This window comes from Triticum urartu, chromosome 4A (genome assembly GCF_056163025.1).
Source record: "Triticum urartu cultivar PI428250 chromosome 4A, HENAU_Tu73, whole genome shotgun sequence".
In the NCBI taxonomy this organism is placed as follows: Eukaryota; Viridiplantae; Streptophyta; class Magnoliopsida; order Poales; family Poaceae; genus Triticum; species Triticum urartu.
Genome location: NC_141876.1, coordinates 93,060,156 through 93,077,689, shown reverse-complemented (window position 1 = coordinate 93,077,689; position 17,534 = coordinate 93,060,156). Strand labels below are relative to the sequence as shown.

Genomic DNA, 17,534 nt, shown 5'->3' with positions numbered 1-17,534 from the left:
ATTGTGGGTGCAATAAATTCCCTGACGGCATGGTAACCCAGCCGCGGCAAAATTGACAAATTTAACCTATGAACAAAATCAAATCACAGAATAAACTGTTCGTGAAACTATTTCACGCGGCTGACCTTTTTGTGTGACGCCCGACACGAAGGCGTCACACTACACTGTGCAACGCCTCGCAGATAGGCGCTACACGCCTGGCCAGCGTCGCACCCATGTGATCCGAAAATTACTAAGTCAGTGTGCAGCGCCTGAGAGCTAGGCGTCACACTGTATAGTGTGGCGCCTAGCTAGTGCAGCGTCTGAGAGCTAGGCGCCACACTATACAGTGCAGCGCCTAGCTCATAGACTCTGCACAATGACTTAGCAATTTTTAGGCAGTTTGGGATGCAACGTTGGCAAGGCGTGTAGCGCCTATCTGTGAGGCGTTGCACAATGTAGTGTGACGCCTTCGTATCGGGCGTCACACAAAAAGATCAGCCGCGTGAAAATAGTTTCACGAGCAGTTCATTTTGTGATTTGATTTTGTTCACAGATTAAATTTGTCAAATTTGCCCCCAGCCGCTACTACTCTGATATAGCTGGTCAGATTCAGATGGACAGATGAGTGGCACTTGCCATCCAACACGAATGACACGCGACAGGATCACCCCATTCATTCCATCCCAATATCCCATCCTAGAAAGAAAAATCGAAAATAAAGTTGGATGACACCCAGCCGTTACTGAGACGAGGCGCACGCAACAGGGGAGGCGCACGCGCGCGTCACCTCTGACGTCACACGCATTCTCGAGGGCGTGAGATCATCTCGCGTCCTGAGAGCGATGCTGGAAAAGGGGAAGAGAAGAGGCCGCCCACGCGAATGAATGAAACGCGTGTAAGGTAAGAAAATATGTACTCTACTCTGCTACTGCTTTTTTCTATGTGAAATGAACACATGCCTGATAGCTACGCCGGGAAGATCCAAAGTAGAGAAGACAGCGTAGCTGCGTATACGTGATCCCGTGACACGTTGCGTTACCATCATGCGGCGTCACTCGTGCCAACCACCTCCATACTTGCTCGCGCAACACTTGCAATATAGAATGCCAGAGGGAATATGCGGAATGTAAGGAAGCCGAATACCCTCGGGGGTAGCCAATGCGCAAATAGCTCATGCCGATATACTAATGTTGACAGTGATTCTATCATGCAAAGTATCTGGAGAGTTGAAATATTTGCCGTGGGTTCGGTTTGATTGCCTTGTCATCATCATCGAAAGCAGCGACTTGACAAAATGTCAAATGCTGCCTGCCCATTAGGACAGCCTCAAGAGTTCCGTGTCCACAAGCCAGATACCCCGCATGCATGCAATTCATACTTGACAAGAGATGATAGCCAAGTGAGAGGCCTTAGGCCTAGTGTGTCACTACATGAGTTGTTTGGTAAAGGTTTCACTCACAAAATAGTACAGACTGGACAGAAATATATGTGTGATACGACAACACAATGTGCGCGAATCTGTATTTTACCTGGGAGTTGTAACATATAATAAAGCTCTGATTGTCACGGGCAAAAACTGATGAGCACTTCATGTGTGCGTCATCACCTGGATCCAGTTATGTAATATACATCCCCTGTCTGCACTTCATCTATATCAAGTTGCGTTTTCTACAGAGTTAACTCATTGCTGGAGTAATCTACTCGTGCTAGATAGTGGTTAATGTCTATTGTCTTCTAACCTATATCTAAGACTCCGGGGGGAGGCCATCCATACGAAAGCAGAAAGTCTAATGTCACCTGGCTGCCATCCCAATCAAGCCTGTGTTAAGAGACTTCCCCACTGATGAGGAACCAAGCCAGCAATCTAGACAGGAAACACCTTCCAACAATATGAGATTGCACTGGCCATGGATCAGAAGTATCTGGGTGTGCAGTCTCTTTTGGAAAAAAGATTCATCAGATGTGATGTTACTCTGCTATTGATCCGCAGTGTTGAAGATCTCTTCAGATTCCATTGGAGATGACCAGTAACTGAGTAGGGCTTCAACTGTCAATCGTCGTGTGGCACTCAACATTGAGATGAAGAACCGACAGCCATCAATCTTATACTCCTCCAAAGGATTTCTGTGCCCAAAGCTCCGGACATTCACCTAGTAAAAAGTTATAAAATCTGAGTCAATGACAGAAAACTGGTGATCAAGGAGTCTAAAGGGAAAGATTGAAATTACCGCAGAACTAAGCTTGTTCATGTTAACTAAATGGTCCTTCCACAACATATCGAGTGTCTTCAGAAGTGCTTCCCTCTTCAATTCAACAGAGTTGCATGATTACATAAGAATACGCGTTGACTTGAGAGAAAGATAAAATGGTCGTGACGAAACATATAACTTGTCAAGTAATGCCGAAGTTACATCCATTATGCATTCCCACGAGGCCACAATCAAGATCCTTTATTTTTAACTATAATCTTATGCTAGTTGGTAAATAATATGCTTTCACAAACAGAATTTCACAGGATAAAAATGAATGGGAACTTGAAATAAGAACAGAGTAAATGCTATGCACATTGCAACATCACTTGCAAAGTACCCAAGAAAGAATATGACCTTGACCTCCACACAGAACACAAATATATTCGTAAGAGAAGCAAACCTCAATTCCCCTAATGTACGCATCATGATAACGGGACTCTTGCAGCACTTCCAGGTAGGTAGCTATTAGAAAATCCCCAAAATATTTCCGAAGAAGATTGATAATGTTTGTATATCTCCCTTTCCTGGATTTTTATCACATAGATGAAGTATAGAGAAACAATGAATACCTGAGGCGAATGTGTAACTCCATGTTGAAGAAAAACATATATGGGATTATATCACAACTTACTTTGTTGTATCATCAACACACATGGCAAACCATCGCATTGCTGAAGATGTTTTCTTACGAATTCCCCTGAATGAATTAGGTGGCACTGGCATGTTTGGGAGAACAAAATTGTCGACCTCCACAGAGCCATATCTAAGTATTTGCTCAAGTGATGATTGTAGGTCTTCCTCTTGGGTCTCCTTGAATGTTTCTGCAGAGTATCTCAAAGTCAGAAGAATTAACTGCATAAGAACATGAATTCACTATATATTTAGGCTTATTACCTGTCAGCAAATTTCCGCCTAGACTGGCAAACTCATCCAAAAGCTTTGCCAAATCCCACGTTTTAGGTGGCTGAAATGAAATGCAATCAGAACAGCTGACATATAGCACACCAAAAGGAAATTCTAAAAATGATATATAAAAAGCAGGGCAAGATAAAGTACCTTCTGGGGATCAACATTTCCCAGAATAATTTCATCAACTACAGCTTGCATGTACCTAGTAGCATTTCAATTGAAGGCATGTAATTGGTGGGGTAAAAAATTTCAGAGATAAATGATTTAAGTTTAAAAACTGAATCATTTTGTATAAAGAGGAATAGATAGCTGGCTAGTGATAATGATGAAGTAAAAGGTGAACATTCTGAACAAGATCAATATTTCCTGAACTCCTAAAAACTCACAATTAAGACAAAAGCGAGCATGCAAGCAAAGAAATTATGACCTATCAGGGCAGTGCTCGAGCATCAATGCATGTCATGTTCACAGGAGTACAAGCATGATAAGTACCGAAAAAGGCTTTCGCCCCGCTTTATAAATAAAGCAAACCACCAGAGCACAAATCCATCAGGTTCACACCGCGCACACACACACACACAAGGTAGCAACAAGGACGGAACAGAGTACAAGCATGATAAATAAATCCTGAACTCCTAAAAACTCACAATTAAATATCAGCATATCATCTACTACTTGATAATATGCTTCTGACAAGTTACCCTAAATCCGCATAAGCAATAATGTATTATTTCTACTCTTAAGATATTATCTAAAATAATGTTGTATCTTAGAATATGTCCGTTACCTCTCATTTGAAAATTTTTTATTAAATAAATTTCAAATTAAGGATGCCAAACTTACTGGAAAATTTGTTCACTGCAGCTTTCAGAGTCACCTGATAATATCACCTGCCTAAGGCTATAGATGTGCTTTCTTTGGACCTATAAATATGAATGATACTCCATGAACAAGGGAATTCAAGAAATGGAGAAATTACATTAACCAATTCAGTATTTAAACCCTCACGTGTATGAAAATTAAGCTGCGGCACTAAGAACTAAGAACAATAGAAACAGTAACCTTTTTCATTTAGATACAAACATAATGGTTTAAATGAATCAAAGGGCCTTAATATGAACTATATTCTGTGGTGACCACTAAAACTTTATAAAAAACAAAACAAAAAAAATAGCTGGAATTTAGCATAACGGTCAGGGAATGAAACAACAGTATAGAAGTATAGCGGCCGAGAGAAATTATATACCTCCAAGACTTCATCAAACTCAACAAGGTTTTTCCTTATGCCAAAATAATACTTCTCTGCATTGATTTGAAGGCCTAGAAGCTGCATTTTGAGAAGTAATGCATGTAAACAAGAGTACAAGACAATACACTGTGATCCCAAAACTAAAGGTATCGATGTTTAGCACATCAACAAATGTAATCTGACCTGTTTTACAACAGCATTGCTCTCGATCGCTATGTCTTCGCCATTTGTTATCCTTGATATAAGTCTCACGGCCCATTCTGTGTCCAAATTAAACTTCCGGAACATTTCATCTTGTAAGCTAGTTGACCAAAGTTAGAGACAGTTAGATTTGGCAAGCAAAAGGATCATCAGATGCTACAATAGCTACAATAGTTTAGTGTTACACAAGTGTTTTTTGTTCAGGAACAGACATACCTCACCATAAACCGTGTGGAACCAGGATCACCTTGTCTGCCAGCTCTACCACGTAACTGCGGAAAAAAACTTGCAGATTTTATGCAACTGTGGCAGTACAAATTTCATCACACAGAACTATATTCTCAGCAAGTTTTTATTCAAAGAATTGACAAAATCCACTAATTCAATAAGACAGACAACATATTGCATCAAAAGCACAAAGTTTGCATGTGATGCTTTTGAAGAACTCTGGCAGCCATGAAAGAGATAGAAACAGCGCACAAATAAAATGAAAATTGAATTTATTTACAGTAAAATGTATGTAATTAACAGAACGGAATAAGACAGAACTTAATAGATTCTGTTTGTAATTTAATGCCAGTTGATTCTACATTTATGTGCCCACGTTAAGCAGCTTATTGAAATTATTTCCCCCAAAGACCTGGTAGCTAAAACTTACTTAGTTTCAAATCACATCTGACAAACAAGCCTAAGCATCATGCCTAACAGAGTGTACCCTGCAGCATCAAGAGTGTCTTACTTGGTTATCAATTCGGCGCGACTCATGCAAAGAAGTTCCTATTACATGAAGCCCACCTAATGTCTTCACCTCAGCACCCTCGTCAAAACAATGAATTTCGCAATCCTTTAGAACAGTGGCATAAGCAAGTGCTATTGCATCACAAAGAGGGTACATCTCAGTCACTTCAGCCACACACTCTTGTAGTTTTTCCAACCCAATTGTATTACTCATTTCAATTGACTCCATAATAGTGGATTTTGCCTTCTGAAAAGACCATTCATTGCTCTCACTTTTGTGAACATATTTTGCTACAAGAATACATGGGGGAGTGAGCCACGCAATAAAAAACCTCGTTACAGGTTATAGAACATACAACCACTGATAGTCCAACACTTATTACTAACCCATGATTGCAGCTTTGGCAAGCAGAGCTAGTGACGATGGCCCGAGTTTTATCTTGGAAAGACCCTGCCAAAAAACGAAAGGTGACAGTGAGAAACACCTTTGGAGTCTTAGGATGGCTAAAAAATCACAAAAATAATCACCTTGTGGGATGTGGACTCCCCCTCAGTTTCGACATCTGGGGTGTCGTGCGACAGAAATGGAAGTACATTGTCTTCTACGATTTCTTTTGCAAGCATCTACCAAGAACAGAAAAATGAACTGATCAAGCCCTGGAGAGAAAAGTCTCTGCTAGCTTTCTGCTTTCACATATATATACACGAAGAGAGCTATCAAGAGATGAGATTAAATACCCAAAAAAAGGAGAAGAGATTAAATACTAACCTTAGGGTTGCCACCTAAAATGATGTCTGTCCCTCTGCCTGCCATGTTCGTTGAAATTGTAATTGCATGTTTCCTTCCAGCTTGTGCAATTATCTCAGCTTCTCTCGCAGCATACTGCCGAGAACGATTCGATTAGCTCCAAACATGGAAGAATAAGTTAAACTAAATCAGGAGTTTACATACATACCTTTGGTCTTGCATTAAGTACATTGTGAGGAATATTACGAGACTTAAGAAGATCCGACAGGTATTCTGAACTCTCAACACTGCAACAGGTATATATGCCATTAATTCCAAATGCCACAAACATACCACATGCAGAAATTACTGTAAAATCAAGTGTCCATGCCCATGAATGGTACCAACGGGCGAGGTAATTATAGCGACAGCCCCCATCGAAGATTTAGACAGATTTTCCTCCCAGACAAGTAATATGTTTTCATGAATATTTTTGTTCCTATGAAAAAGATTCATTGATTGGTATCCTATCCACTCCCTCTGCAAAATGTAGGGTCGTATGTTGACTGATCAATTTTGAACTTTGACCGTAAATTCTGTACACTATTTTATTGATAGCTACAGAATCACAATCACAAGAAAGTGTTTTTTTCTAATACAAATCCAATGTTATCAAGTTTATATAACATACCTAATGCATTGTTGGCTTAATTGTTAGTCAAAGCATGGATTGGATAGTTAAAATGCACCCTACATTTTGTAACAGAGTACAGTTTAGATAGGTTATTATTGCGATTGATTATATCTGTATTGTTACGTGTCCACTTCATAAGGAGAGCATCATTACCATTACTAAGCAAGCAAAAAATAAACCCAAGTTCCTGAGATAATAGATTATTTCTCCCTGCCCCTATGGTGCTCCCAGCCTACTTGATTCAAGGACACCTCGATCAGGCCCGGTCCATACCCAAGCAGACAATTACACAATGACTTTTGCTGCGAAAGTTGCTAGCTTTGATAGAGGCCGACAGTGTCAAGATAATGGCCGACTAACAACACAATGGCACAATGATTGACACGCAGGACACTTTGGGAAAAATGGCGTCAGCATAAAGCGACACAAGCAAAGCATGCCGCTTTGCCATCAGGCCCACAGGCACTTCAGCAGGAACCTCTGTTTTCAGCATCGCTGCTCCCAGTGACAATATGCTACTGGCATCTCTCCACTGTTTAGAGCAACTCCAATAGCTCCTGTAAAAAACTTCCTGTAAAAGTCGTTTTATGGGGTGACCGTAAAATTTAGGGGAAGTTGTCTAACACCAACTTTTCTCAGTTCCTGTAGAATTTCTTCCCCTAAAATCTTTTTTTTCCTGTTTCCCATTAAACAGAGCTGGGCCCGCATGTCAGTGACACGGTGATGGGGGGCGTGGCGACAGCGCCAGAGTGGTGCGGGACATGGGAAGCGCGACAGCAGCGGGGTCAGCCGAACATGGAGACGTTGGCTGCTGGTCGTGCAGGAGCGGACATGGCGTTGGCCGCGGTGGTTGTGGCCTGAACGGCGAGCTGGTGGCGGAGGAGGAGAGGAGCGACGGTGGCCGGTCACGGTGGAGAAGGGCGGCAATCGGCGGTGCCAACGGGTGCGGGCGCGGAGGCGGTGGGGTCCAGCGACTGGATAGGAGCTAGCGGTGGTGCACCGACGTCGGAGGTGATGGCCGGCGCCGCGGCAGCCCGGCGTTCCACTCGTGAAGTTTCAGGCAGTTTCCTGCCTGCCAAAATTATACAGGAAGGTCATCTTCCCATAAACGTGAGGGAAGTTGGGCGCAATTATACGGGATCCCGTAAAAAATCGGGTTTAAGGGAGCTGTTGGAGGGGCCTTTTTTTGCCTCAACTTCTCGTAAACTGTAGTTTTTTTTAAAGGATATGGAGCTATTGGAGTTGCTCTTAGTCCGTACCTGTGCAGCTTCTCCTCATTCAGTGATACCAGCAACATGGACGCGCGCGGATTGATCGAAGGGGGTGGGGTGCTGGGAGTGATGTGTTCACGAGGAGTGGGTATCTGTACGAGAGTTGCAGAAACTGAAATTCCTCTCAAAATTACGGGCGTGTGAATCTGTTTGCATGGTGTGGCAAGCGCACGGGAGGGGGAAAGCGAGCCCGTGCGGGGATGTTTGCATGCCTGACTCTGCTAATAAACACAACAGGGAGACCTAGTTGCAGCCCGACTCATGAGAAGATTACGGGTGTTCACAGCGTGCTATTAAGTTCTCAAACGAATGGCGATTTACCGGGGGCAAAAATGTCCGGCTATCGGCAAATTTGCTAAGCACGAGGCTGCCTTGGACCTTGTTCTTTGCACAGAAAATGTCACGCCCTCCTTCTGGGAATAGAGGGAGTATTATGTTTGGTAATATGCAATGCAGTGCATTTCTTCTAGGTTGCAAGGAAAATATACCTGGTAGTTCCAACCAAAACAGGACGGCCCAATTGAAACATAGACTCTACCTCTTCCCGGACATATTGCCATTTACCCCTTAAAGTCTACAAAACGTAATAGTAGACATCAAATGTTTTGTCATCATAAACAAAGGAAAATACTGGGTATGATCTCACTTCTCAGAAGCCTTACCGCAAAAGCTTGGATAGGTAAGTCCACCCGTATATTTGGCAGATTCGTGGGCACCTCAATAACTGGCATCTTAAACATCTTCAGAAATTCCTTTTCCTGCAGAACCAGTATATGATAATATTAACGGAGCATAAATAATATGAACATAGAAACTATCCAGGAAGTGGCCAAGTAGATATCGTACCTCTGTCTTAGCAGTACCTGTCATCCCGGAAAGCTTAGGATAAAGCTTAAACAGAGACTGATACGTAATCTGAGCCACAATTACTGAGTCTGCCTGATGAATTGCAATTAGCATTGCATACAAGAAACTGTCAAACACTTTCGCAAACAATGACAAGACTAATAAAAGAAAAATTATATTAGTTCATATGTACAAATTGACAATGGGCAAGTCAATGATTGCCTGGATTTTGAGGCCTTCTTTTGCTTCTACTGCTTGATGAATACCATCGGACCACCTCCTTTTGGGTTCGACTCGACCAGTAAGCTGGAGGAAAAAAAATTAGGAATATAGTTTCAGAACAAAGTCTTCCCAAATATGCCAATGTGCAATTGAATGGACTAATAGGCAGTGTCAAATATAGGATCATGAAGAACTTTGCACTGTTCGGACCTCCTCCCGCTCCACACTTCACCAAATTCTGGAGCGGAGCCAAGCCGAACAAAATATCCGCCAGAAGCTAGCTTCGAGAAGTAGCGATCGATTGTAGTGTAAAAATCTGGAGCGAGGAAGACCCAGCTCCACCAAAACCAGAATCTGGAGTTCCCCCATATTACAGCTGAAATGCCACCGCCAAACATAACGGTTCGCTCAGCCACGCAAAAGAAAACGATTCAGCCCTCAAGAGCCACGCATCGCTAGGAATATCTCCCCTCGCCAGGCGTTTGGGCTTGTTCTAGCCGGCCCAATATGGTCCTAGACAGCCCAACAACTGCTCCCAGCCCAAAATCGCGATGGGAAGCTGATTTAGCTGCCGAACGGAACGAGATCGCTGCGTGAAGTGAGAAGACGAGAAGAGAAGCTGGATTTGAGGAGTTTTGTGAAGTTGGAGGAGATCCGAACAGGCCCTAAATTGAAATAGTGCAACCCAGCAGGATCAGAATGATAAAAAGAATGGACCTTAGTCAGGTGCAAAAATGATTTATTAAACACGGGAAAAATTGAGTACTCCCTCCGTCCGAAAATACTTGTCGCAAAAATGGATGCAAATGGATGCATCTAAAACTAAAATATGTCTAGATACATCCATTCCTCTGACAAGTATTTCCGGACGGAGGGAGTACATCGTATTTCAGCTTCATGTGACCATGGTAATAGCCTTACATAGTTTACCCCAAAACAGAATAGCATGCACTGGATCCATTTAATAGCTAGTGGACTGAAGCCAAGTAAGGAATGCCATATTTTTCGATGTTCTATCTGGTTTCAAGGATAGCATGATCCACTGAAATTGTGAACTGAAGCTAAGAAGAGGACTACCATATGTTCCTATGTTCTATCGGGTTTTCAAGGAGTCAGTAGGTGGGGTGGGGTTAGTAATCAAGGATTATGATTGACTAGTGCACTGACAGAAGATATGTTGTAGCAAAAACAAACTGCTGTGAAGCTGACCATAAGCTTACTTGTATAATTATCAACAGAAAAAAGGTTTTGGATCTCAAATAAAACATGGAATGTCCGTTTCAGTCTACTATTTAAAAAGAAATGAACTAAGTCACCCTATATGGCAAATAAGCAATTTTGAAATTGATATAGTAGTACCTCGTTAATTATGAGAGCTTTTCCATTCCTGACAATGTACTGTACATCCCTGCGGTAGAACTCTTTGGCCTTCAATGCATTCGTCACAAATCTGAAGCACTCAACAAGTTTAGGGTCAGAGTCATGTCGCATGTCGAAGTTGCTAGTAAGTTGGTCGCACCTCACATGCGGTTGCATAATGTAACACTAATTCTAAACAACCATTTGGATATACAGTGAAAGGGGGAAAGAACGTGCACAAGTGACAAGCAACCAAATGGAAAGACTACCATGGAAGAACTGTGATGTTTCTGGGTTGCTGATAGGCAAAAAAAATGAGGAGAAAGATTGCATTTATATTAAAATATCATCACGGTCATTACAATCAGATAGCACCAGCAGTGCCAAATCCCGTGGTAGTTGGCCCATATAGACAGCCCCCCTACCACTAATCTGGGTTTGCTTGGCTAATTCATGGGCACAGTTGTTGCCATCTCTCCCGTGGCAATTTTAATACTTGAACAGAACTGTATATTAAATGCTGAGTTGACTGTCAATAAATCCATAGAGCAGAATAACTACACCGATCAGAAAGCTACAAAATAAATAAACAGTGATGGCACCTTGCAGACAAAAGCTAGAAAAGAAATACAGTGATGGCACCTTGCCCACGGATCATTCTCATCCCACAGATCATTGGTCCCAAGAATCATCTCAGCATAAGTAACTCCATCTTCTGTTAGATCTATATTATTGCCCTTCAGTTCTACAGTATAATGCTGCAGAAATAAATCAAAATAATGATTATTAGTGGGAAATATTAGTAAACCATGACCATTGTAACTTTAATTCAAGCAACATGAAAATACTCACAGCACCCTCCATGAGAAGATCTGCAACTTTAGCAGCAACTGGATACCGTGCTGCTTCTCTATTATCCTAATATAGGATAGAAAGGCTGGTGAACATCTTGCATTTTGACAGGCCAGACATAGGAGGGACAAGGTTAGCAAAAAAATAGCGAGGAAAACCTCTCCACTTATTAACAATGGGTTTCTTCCTTCATCGATAAGCACTGAGTCCACTTCATCCACGATAGAAAAATGGAATGGTCTTGGCCTATCAAATCGTGTATTACGCAGAAAATTAACAAATAAACAAATCACAGTTCTGAAAAAGTGAGAGAGGACAGCCTCGAATGTACCATCTCATGACTAACTGTTCTTTCTTACGTGACAAGTTGTCACGAAGATAATCAAATCCAAGCTCCTGTAGGTTATGAGCAGTCTTTGAGAACCTATATATATTGGGATATCACCATAAAGTACTACATAACCAAGATAAGCAGGTAAAGGATTCATTAACAAGTATGGCTGCAGCTCACAGGCAGATTCTCGTAGAAGATTCAAAGACAACTTATTTTAGTATTACTTTAAATCTGAAATGAAGACAACTTTAACATATAATACCAAGTTACAAGAAGAAAGGTCCTCAGATGAATAGCCACTATAGAACTATCTAAAAGTTGTTGTTCTACTGAGCATCTTACCGAGTTATTAGTGTATGTAATGTCACACATATAGTTGGCTCTCCTCTCATCAGACTTCATACCCGCCTATGCATATGCCACAGATGAAAGAGTGAAAGAAGGTTAAATGTTTGCCTTCGATCATACGTTTCTCTAAAAATACTGTAACAGCGCAAAAACTGACTGGTTCCAAGCCAGAACGATGAGGGAGTCTAGAAAGTATGACAACAGCATTATGTAGAAGTATACCTGAATTAGACCGACAGTTAGACCAAGAAAACGATGAACACGACCCATCCATTCAGCATCTCGCTGTGCCAAATAATCATTTACAGTCACCACTGAAAAAGGTTTACAGTGCTTATAAATGTGAAGAAGTGGGACCAAGGACATGGATGCCTGTTTAGGGTTTAACAATGGAAATGTGGAAAGTGGATCAAATCAATGTATAATATCAACAAACCAACCTTGAATAAACATCTTTGTTTGGATCAACAAACACAGGCAAGAGTTTATAATCCGAGTAACAAAAATATCTTATATATACTCATGCATAAATTATTTAATAGTATGATTTTAGCAAACTACGGTGGGGAATATGGTGGTATTTAAGAACAAAAGAACGAGCATATGCATTGCGCTCATCCATGCACAATGCCATGATAGACTCAATGGTACAGTTTAACTCAGAATTTTTGATTGGCAAAACGCAAATAATCTAAATGCATACAGTACCATGAACTCCATCCCCAGTCAGTGCATTGAGATAAGCTGCCAAGGTCGACACGAGTGTCTTCCCCTCGCCGGTCTTCATCTCGGCAATGCACCCGTCATGGAGCACAGCGCCACCAACAATCTAACACAAAAACATCAATTAAACGAAGCTCAATCACCCCCAAACAGACTAGTGCATTGCTTGAACATCCTAACAGAGCAAAGCTAGTATACCTGAACATCGAAGTGCCGCATGCCGAGCGTCCTCCTTGCCGCCTCCCTCACCACAGAGAACGCCTCTGGACAGAAGCAAACACACACCAACGCATCTCAGACGACAACTCGAAGGGAACGCTGCAGTGCAACACTAACAGTAACAGGAACAGCAAGGAGACCAACCTGCCTGAACGTCGGCGAGCGTCTCCCCGCGACCCAGGCGCGCGCGGAACTCCGCCGTCTTCCCCTTCAGCTGCACGAACACATAAATCCATCACCCACACAACGAAAAGCAATCGGGAACCAGGAATCGTGGGCGGGGTGTTCCACGCGGCACGCCACCTGTTCGTCGGAAAGCCTCCGAAGAGGCGGCTCGAGTGCGTTGACGGCGGAGACGAGGCGGTAGTAGTCGCCCACCACCCAGGCGTTGAGGCTGCATAGGTCCCTCCATGAACCGGCCTTGGCCGCACCGGCGGTGGCGGTGAGTGAAGCGGAAGGGGACGGGGATGTGGCAGCGGAGCAGGACAAGGGACGAGGCTTCCTGCAATTGCTCTTGCGCTTTGCTCGGGGAGTGGCTGTGGGGTTGGGGAAGAGGCGGGGCGCGGGGGCGGGGAGGAGATGGAAGGAGGGAGGGGAGGAGAGGGAGGCGGCCATGGAAAGCGTCGAAGCGAGAGACGACGAAGAGTGCAGGGAAGAGAAGAGGGCTTACATGTGGTCCCACGAGCTACAGTATTTTGGTGTCTAATGAGGCCACACCGTCTCACATTAATTATACCCGCCCGATCAAGCAAATCCAACGGTTAAGAGCCAGAGCCAGGCTGTCGTATTTTTCTATATATTAATATATACTCCCTCCGTCCCAAAATAAACTTAGTACAAAATTATACTAAACTTGAGACACTTATTTATTTATACAAAGTTATACTAAATTTGAGACATTTATTTTGAAATAAAAGAATACTTATTTATACTTTAGTCATTCGGATCGAGACTTAGAGTCATCCGGATTGGTGTCAAAGCTTGCATCGACGTAACTCTTTACGATGAATTCTTTATCACCTCCGTAACCGAGAAACATTTTCTTAATTCTCTTGGATAACTAAGGATAATTTTGACCGCTGTTCCGTGATCTACTCTGGATCATCATTGTACCTAGGGCTGGAATTCGAGCTGAGTCAAGCCAGCTTGGCTCGACTCGCTAGAGCTCGTGTCGCTAACGAGCTAGCTCGACTCGTTATTATAACGAGCTCAAATCCAAGATTGGCTCGACTCGTTTAACTTGCGAGCTGGCTCGTTTAGCTTGTTAAAAATATGAATATAAAACTGTCAAATATTATGAAAATTGGTTATGTATATATTAAACACACACACACACACACACACATATATATATATATATATCACTAAACAATAGCAATTTCCTTGTAACACATGAGTCTCCTAGGTGACTGGGCCTTCAACGGCCAACCCTTGTGTTGTGCGCATGGGACATAGGGCGCTGAGTGGCTGATCTTTTTTTGTATTGGGAGTGGCTGATCTTTTGTACCGAGCCTAACGGGTTACATGAGTGCTCGTGAGATTGGCTCATTTAACTTGGTTTATAAACGATCTTAAACTAAAGCTCGACTCGACTCGTTATTCTTCGAGTTCGAGTCGATTCGAGCTGAGTCATGAGCTACTCGTTTAGCTCACGAGTTTCGAGCTTTTTTTCCAGCCCTAATTGTACCCCTCGCCAAACTCATGGCAAGGTACACAATATGTCTGGTACACAGCATGTCATACTTTATAGAATCTATGGCTGAGACATAGGGAATGACTTTCATTCTCTCTTTATCTTCTGTCGTGGTCGAGTTTTAAGTCTTACTCAACTTCACACCTTGCAACACAAATAAGAACCCTTTCTTTGACTGATCTATTTTAAACTTCTTCAAAATTTTGCAAAGGTATATACTTTGTGAAAGTCATATTAAGCGTTTCGATCTATCCCTATAGATCTTGATGCCCGATATGTAAGTAGTTTCAGTGAGGTCTTTAATTGAAAAATTCTTATTCAACTATCATTTTATGCTATCTAAAAATTATATATCATTCCCGATCAACAATATGGCATCCACATATAATATCAGAAATGCTACAAAGCTCTCACTCGTTTTTTTGTAAATACAGACTTCATCATAAGTTTGTATAAAATCATATGCTTTGATCACCTCATCAAAGCGTATATTCCAACTCCGAGATGCTTGCACCAGTCCATAGATGAATCGCCGGAGTTTGCACACTTCGTTAGCACCTTTAGGATCGACAAAAACCTTCTGGTTGCATTATATACAACTCTTTTTTAAGAAATCCGTTAAGGAATGCATTTTTATATCCATTTGCAGATTTCATAAAATATGGCAATTGCTAACATGATTTGGACAGACTTAAGCATCGCTACGAGTGAGAAAATCTCATCGTAGTCAATACCTTGAACTTATCAAAAAAACCTTTTTGTGACAACTCAAGCTTTGTAGATAGTAACACTACCATCAGTGTCCGTCTTCCTCTTGAAAATCCATTTATTCTCAATGGCTTGCCGATCATCGGACAAGTCCACCAAAGTCTACACTTTGTTCTCCTTCATGGATCCTATCTCAGATTTCATGGCTTCAAGCCATCTGTCAGAATCTGGGCTCATCATAGCTTTTCATAGTTCGTAGGTTCGTCATGGTCTAGTAACATGACTTTCTGAACAGGATTATCTTACCACTTTGGTGCGGAGCATGCTCTGTTCGACCTACGAGGTCCAGTAGTAACTTGATCTGAAGTTTCATGATCATCATCATTAGCTTCCTCTCTAGTTGGTGTAGGCATCACGGAAACGGACTTCTCTGATGAGCTACTTTCCAATTCGAGAGAAGGTACAATTATCTTATCAAGTTCTACTTTCCTCACACTCACTTCTTTCGAGAGAAAATCCTTCTCTAAAAATGTTCCATTCTTGGCAACAAAGATTTTGCCTTCGAATCTGTGGTAGAAGGTGTACCCAATTGTTTCCTTAAGATATCCTATGAAGACGCACTTCTCCGATTTGGATTCGAGCTTATTAGGCTGAAGCCTTTTGACATAAGTGTCGCAACACCAAACTTTAAGAAACGATAGCTTAGGTTTCTTGCCAAACCACAGTTCATACGGTGTCGTCTCAACGGGTTTAGACGGTGCCCTATTTAATGTGAATGCAACTGTCTTTAGTGTATAACCTCAAAATGATAGTGGTAAAATAGTAAGAGACATCATAGATCGCATCATATCTAATAAAGTACATTTACGAACTTACGATGTTCGGACACACCATTACGCTGTGGTGTTCCAAGTGGCGTGAGTTGTGAAACTATTCCACATTGTTATAAATGAAGGCCAAACTCGTAACTCAAATATTCGCCTCCGCGATCAGATCATAGAAACTTTATTTACTTGTTACGATGATTCTCCACTTCACTCTGAAATTCTTTAAACTTTACAAATGTTTCACACTTGTATTTCATTAAGTAGATATACCCATATCTGCTCAATCATTTGTGAAGATCAATAAATAATGATACTCGTCGCGTGCTTCAACACTCATTGGACCGCATACATCGGTATGTATTATTTCCAATAAGTTATTAGCTTGCTCTATTGTTCCGAAGAATGGAGTTTTATTCATCTTGCCCATGAGGCATGATTCACAAGTATCAAATGATTCATAATCAAGTGATTTCAAAAGTCCATTGGAGTTTCTTCATGTGCTTTACACCAATATGACCTAAACGACAGTGCCACAAGTATGTTGCACTATCATTATCAATTGTGCATCTTTTGGCATCAATATTATGAATATGTGTATCACTATGATCGAGATTCAATAAACCATTCACATTGGGTGTATGACCATAGAAAGTTTTATTCATGTAAATAGAATAACAATTATTCTCTAACTTAAATGAATAATCGTATTGCAATAAACATAGTCTAATCATATTCATGTTGAACGCAAACACCAAATAATATTTATTTAGGTTCAACACTAATCCCGAAGGTAGAGGGAGTGTGCGATGGTGATCATATCAACCTTGGAATCATTTCCAACACCCATCGTCGCCTCGCTTTTAACTAGTCTATGTTCATTCTACAACTCTCGTTTTGAGTTACTAATCTTAGCAATTAAATCAGTATCAAATACCTAGAGATTGCTACAAACACTAGTAAAGTACACATTAATAACATGTATATCAAATATACCTTTGTTCACTTTGACATCCTTTTTATCCGCTAAGTTTTTGGGGCAGTTCCACTTCCAGTGACCATTTCCTTTGCAATAGGAGCACTCAGTTTCAGGTTTGGGCTTCTTCACAGGAGTGGAAACTTGCTTGCCATTTTTCTTGAAGTTCCCTTTCTTTCCCTTGCCCTTTTTTCTTGAAACTAGTGGTCTTGTTAACCATCAACTCTTGCTATTTCTTGATTTCTAGCTTCGTCGATTTTAGCATCGCGAAGAGCTTGGGAATCGTTTTTCGTCATCCCTTGCATATTATACTTCATCATGAAGTTCTAGTAACTTTGTGATAGTGACTAGAGAACTCTGTCAATCACTATCTTATCTGGAAGATTAACTCCCACTTGATTTAAGCG

General features: G+C 41.6%; 1 protein-coding gene across 3 annotated transcripts; it reads right to left on the bottom strand.

The window, feature by feature from the left end:
* Positions 1–1,501: 1,501 nt before the first annotated feature.
* On the bottom strand, positions 1,502–13,586 carry SECA2 (Preprotein translocase SecA family protein). 3 transcript variants are annotated; one of them, XM_048713969.2, is made up of 30 exons: positions 13,230–13,586; positions 13,071–13,140; positions 12,906–12,970; positions 12,693–12,813; positions 12,207–12,298; positions 11,979–12,044; positions 11,634–11,698; positions 11,461–11,548; positions 11,303–11,368; positions 11,093–11,208; positions 10,451–10,541; positions 9,092–9,175; positions 8,870–8,962; positions 8,686–8,781; positions 8,512–8,597; positions 6,288–6,366; positions 6,101–6,214; positions 5,860–5,955; positions 5,719–5,782; positions 5,333–5,622; positions 4,810–4,865; positions 4,576–4,693; positions 4,390–4,470; positions 3,987–4,066; positions 3,291–3,345; positions 3,129–3,198; positions 2,866–3,055; positions 2,635–2,758; positions 2,211–2,285; positions 1,502–2,132 (listed from the first exon to the last, which is right to left on the bottom strand). In XM_048713969.2, the coding sequence occupies exons 1-30, from the start codon at positions 13,539–13,541 to the stop codon at positions 1,959–1,961; spliced, it is 3,177 nt and encodes a 1,058-aa protein (XP_048569926.1). In that variant the 5' UTR covers positions 13,542–13,586; the 3' UTR covers positions 1,502–1,958. The 3 variants fall into 3 exon arrangements, with proteins under 3 accessions (XP_048569926.1, XP_048569927.1, XP_087373980.1); XM_048713970.1 differs by lacking the exons at positions 13,071–13,140; positions 13,230–13,586 and having other exon boundaries at positions 12,207–12,356; XM_087517854.1 differs by lacking the exons at positions 13,071–13,140; positions 13,230–13,586 and having other exon boundaries at positions 12,207–12,269.
* Positions 13,587–17,534: the final 3,948 nt, after the last annotated feature.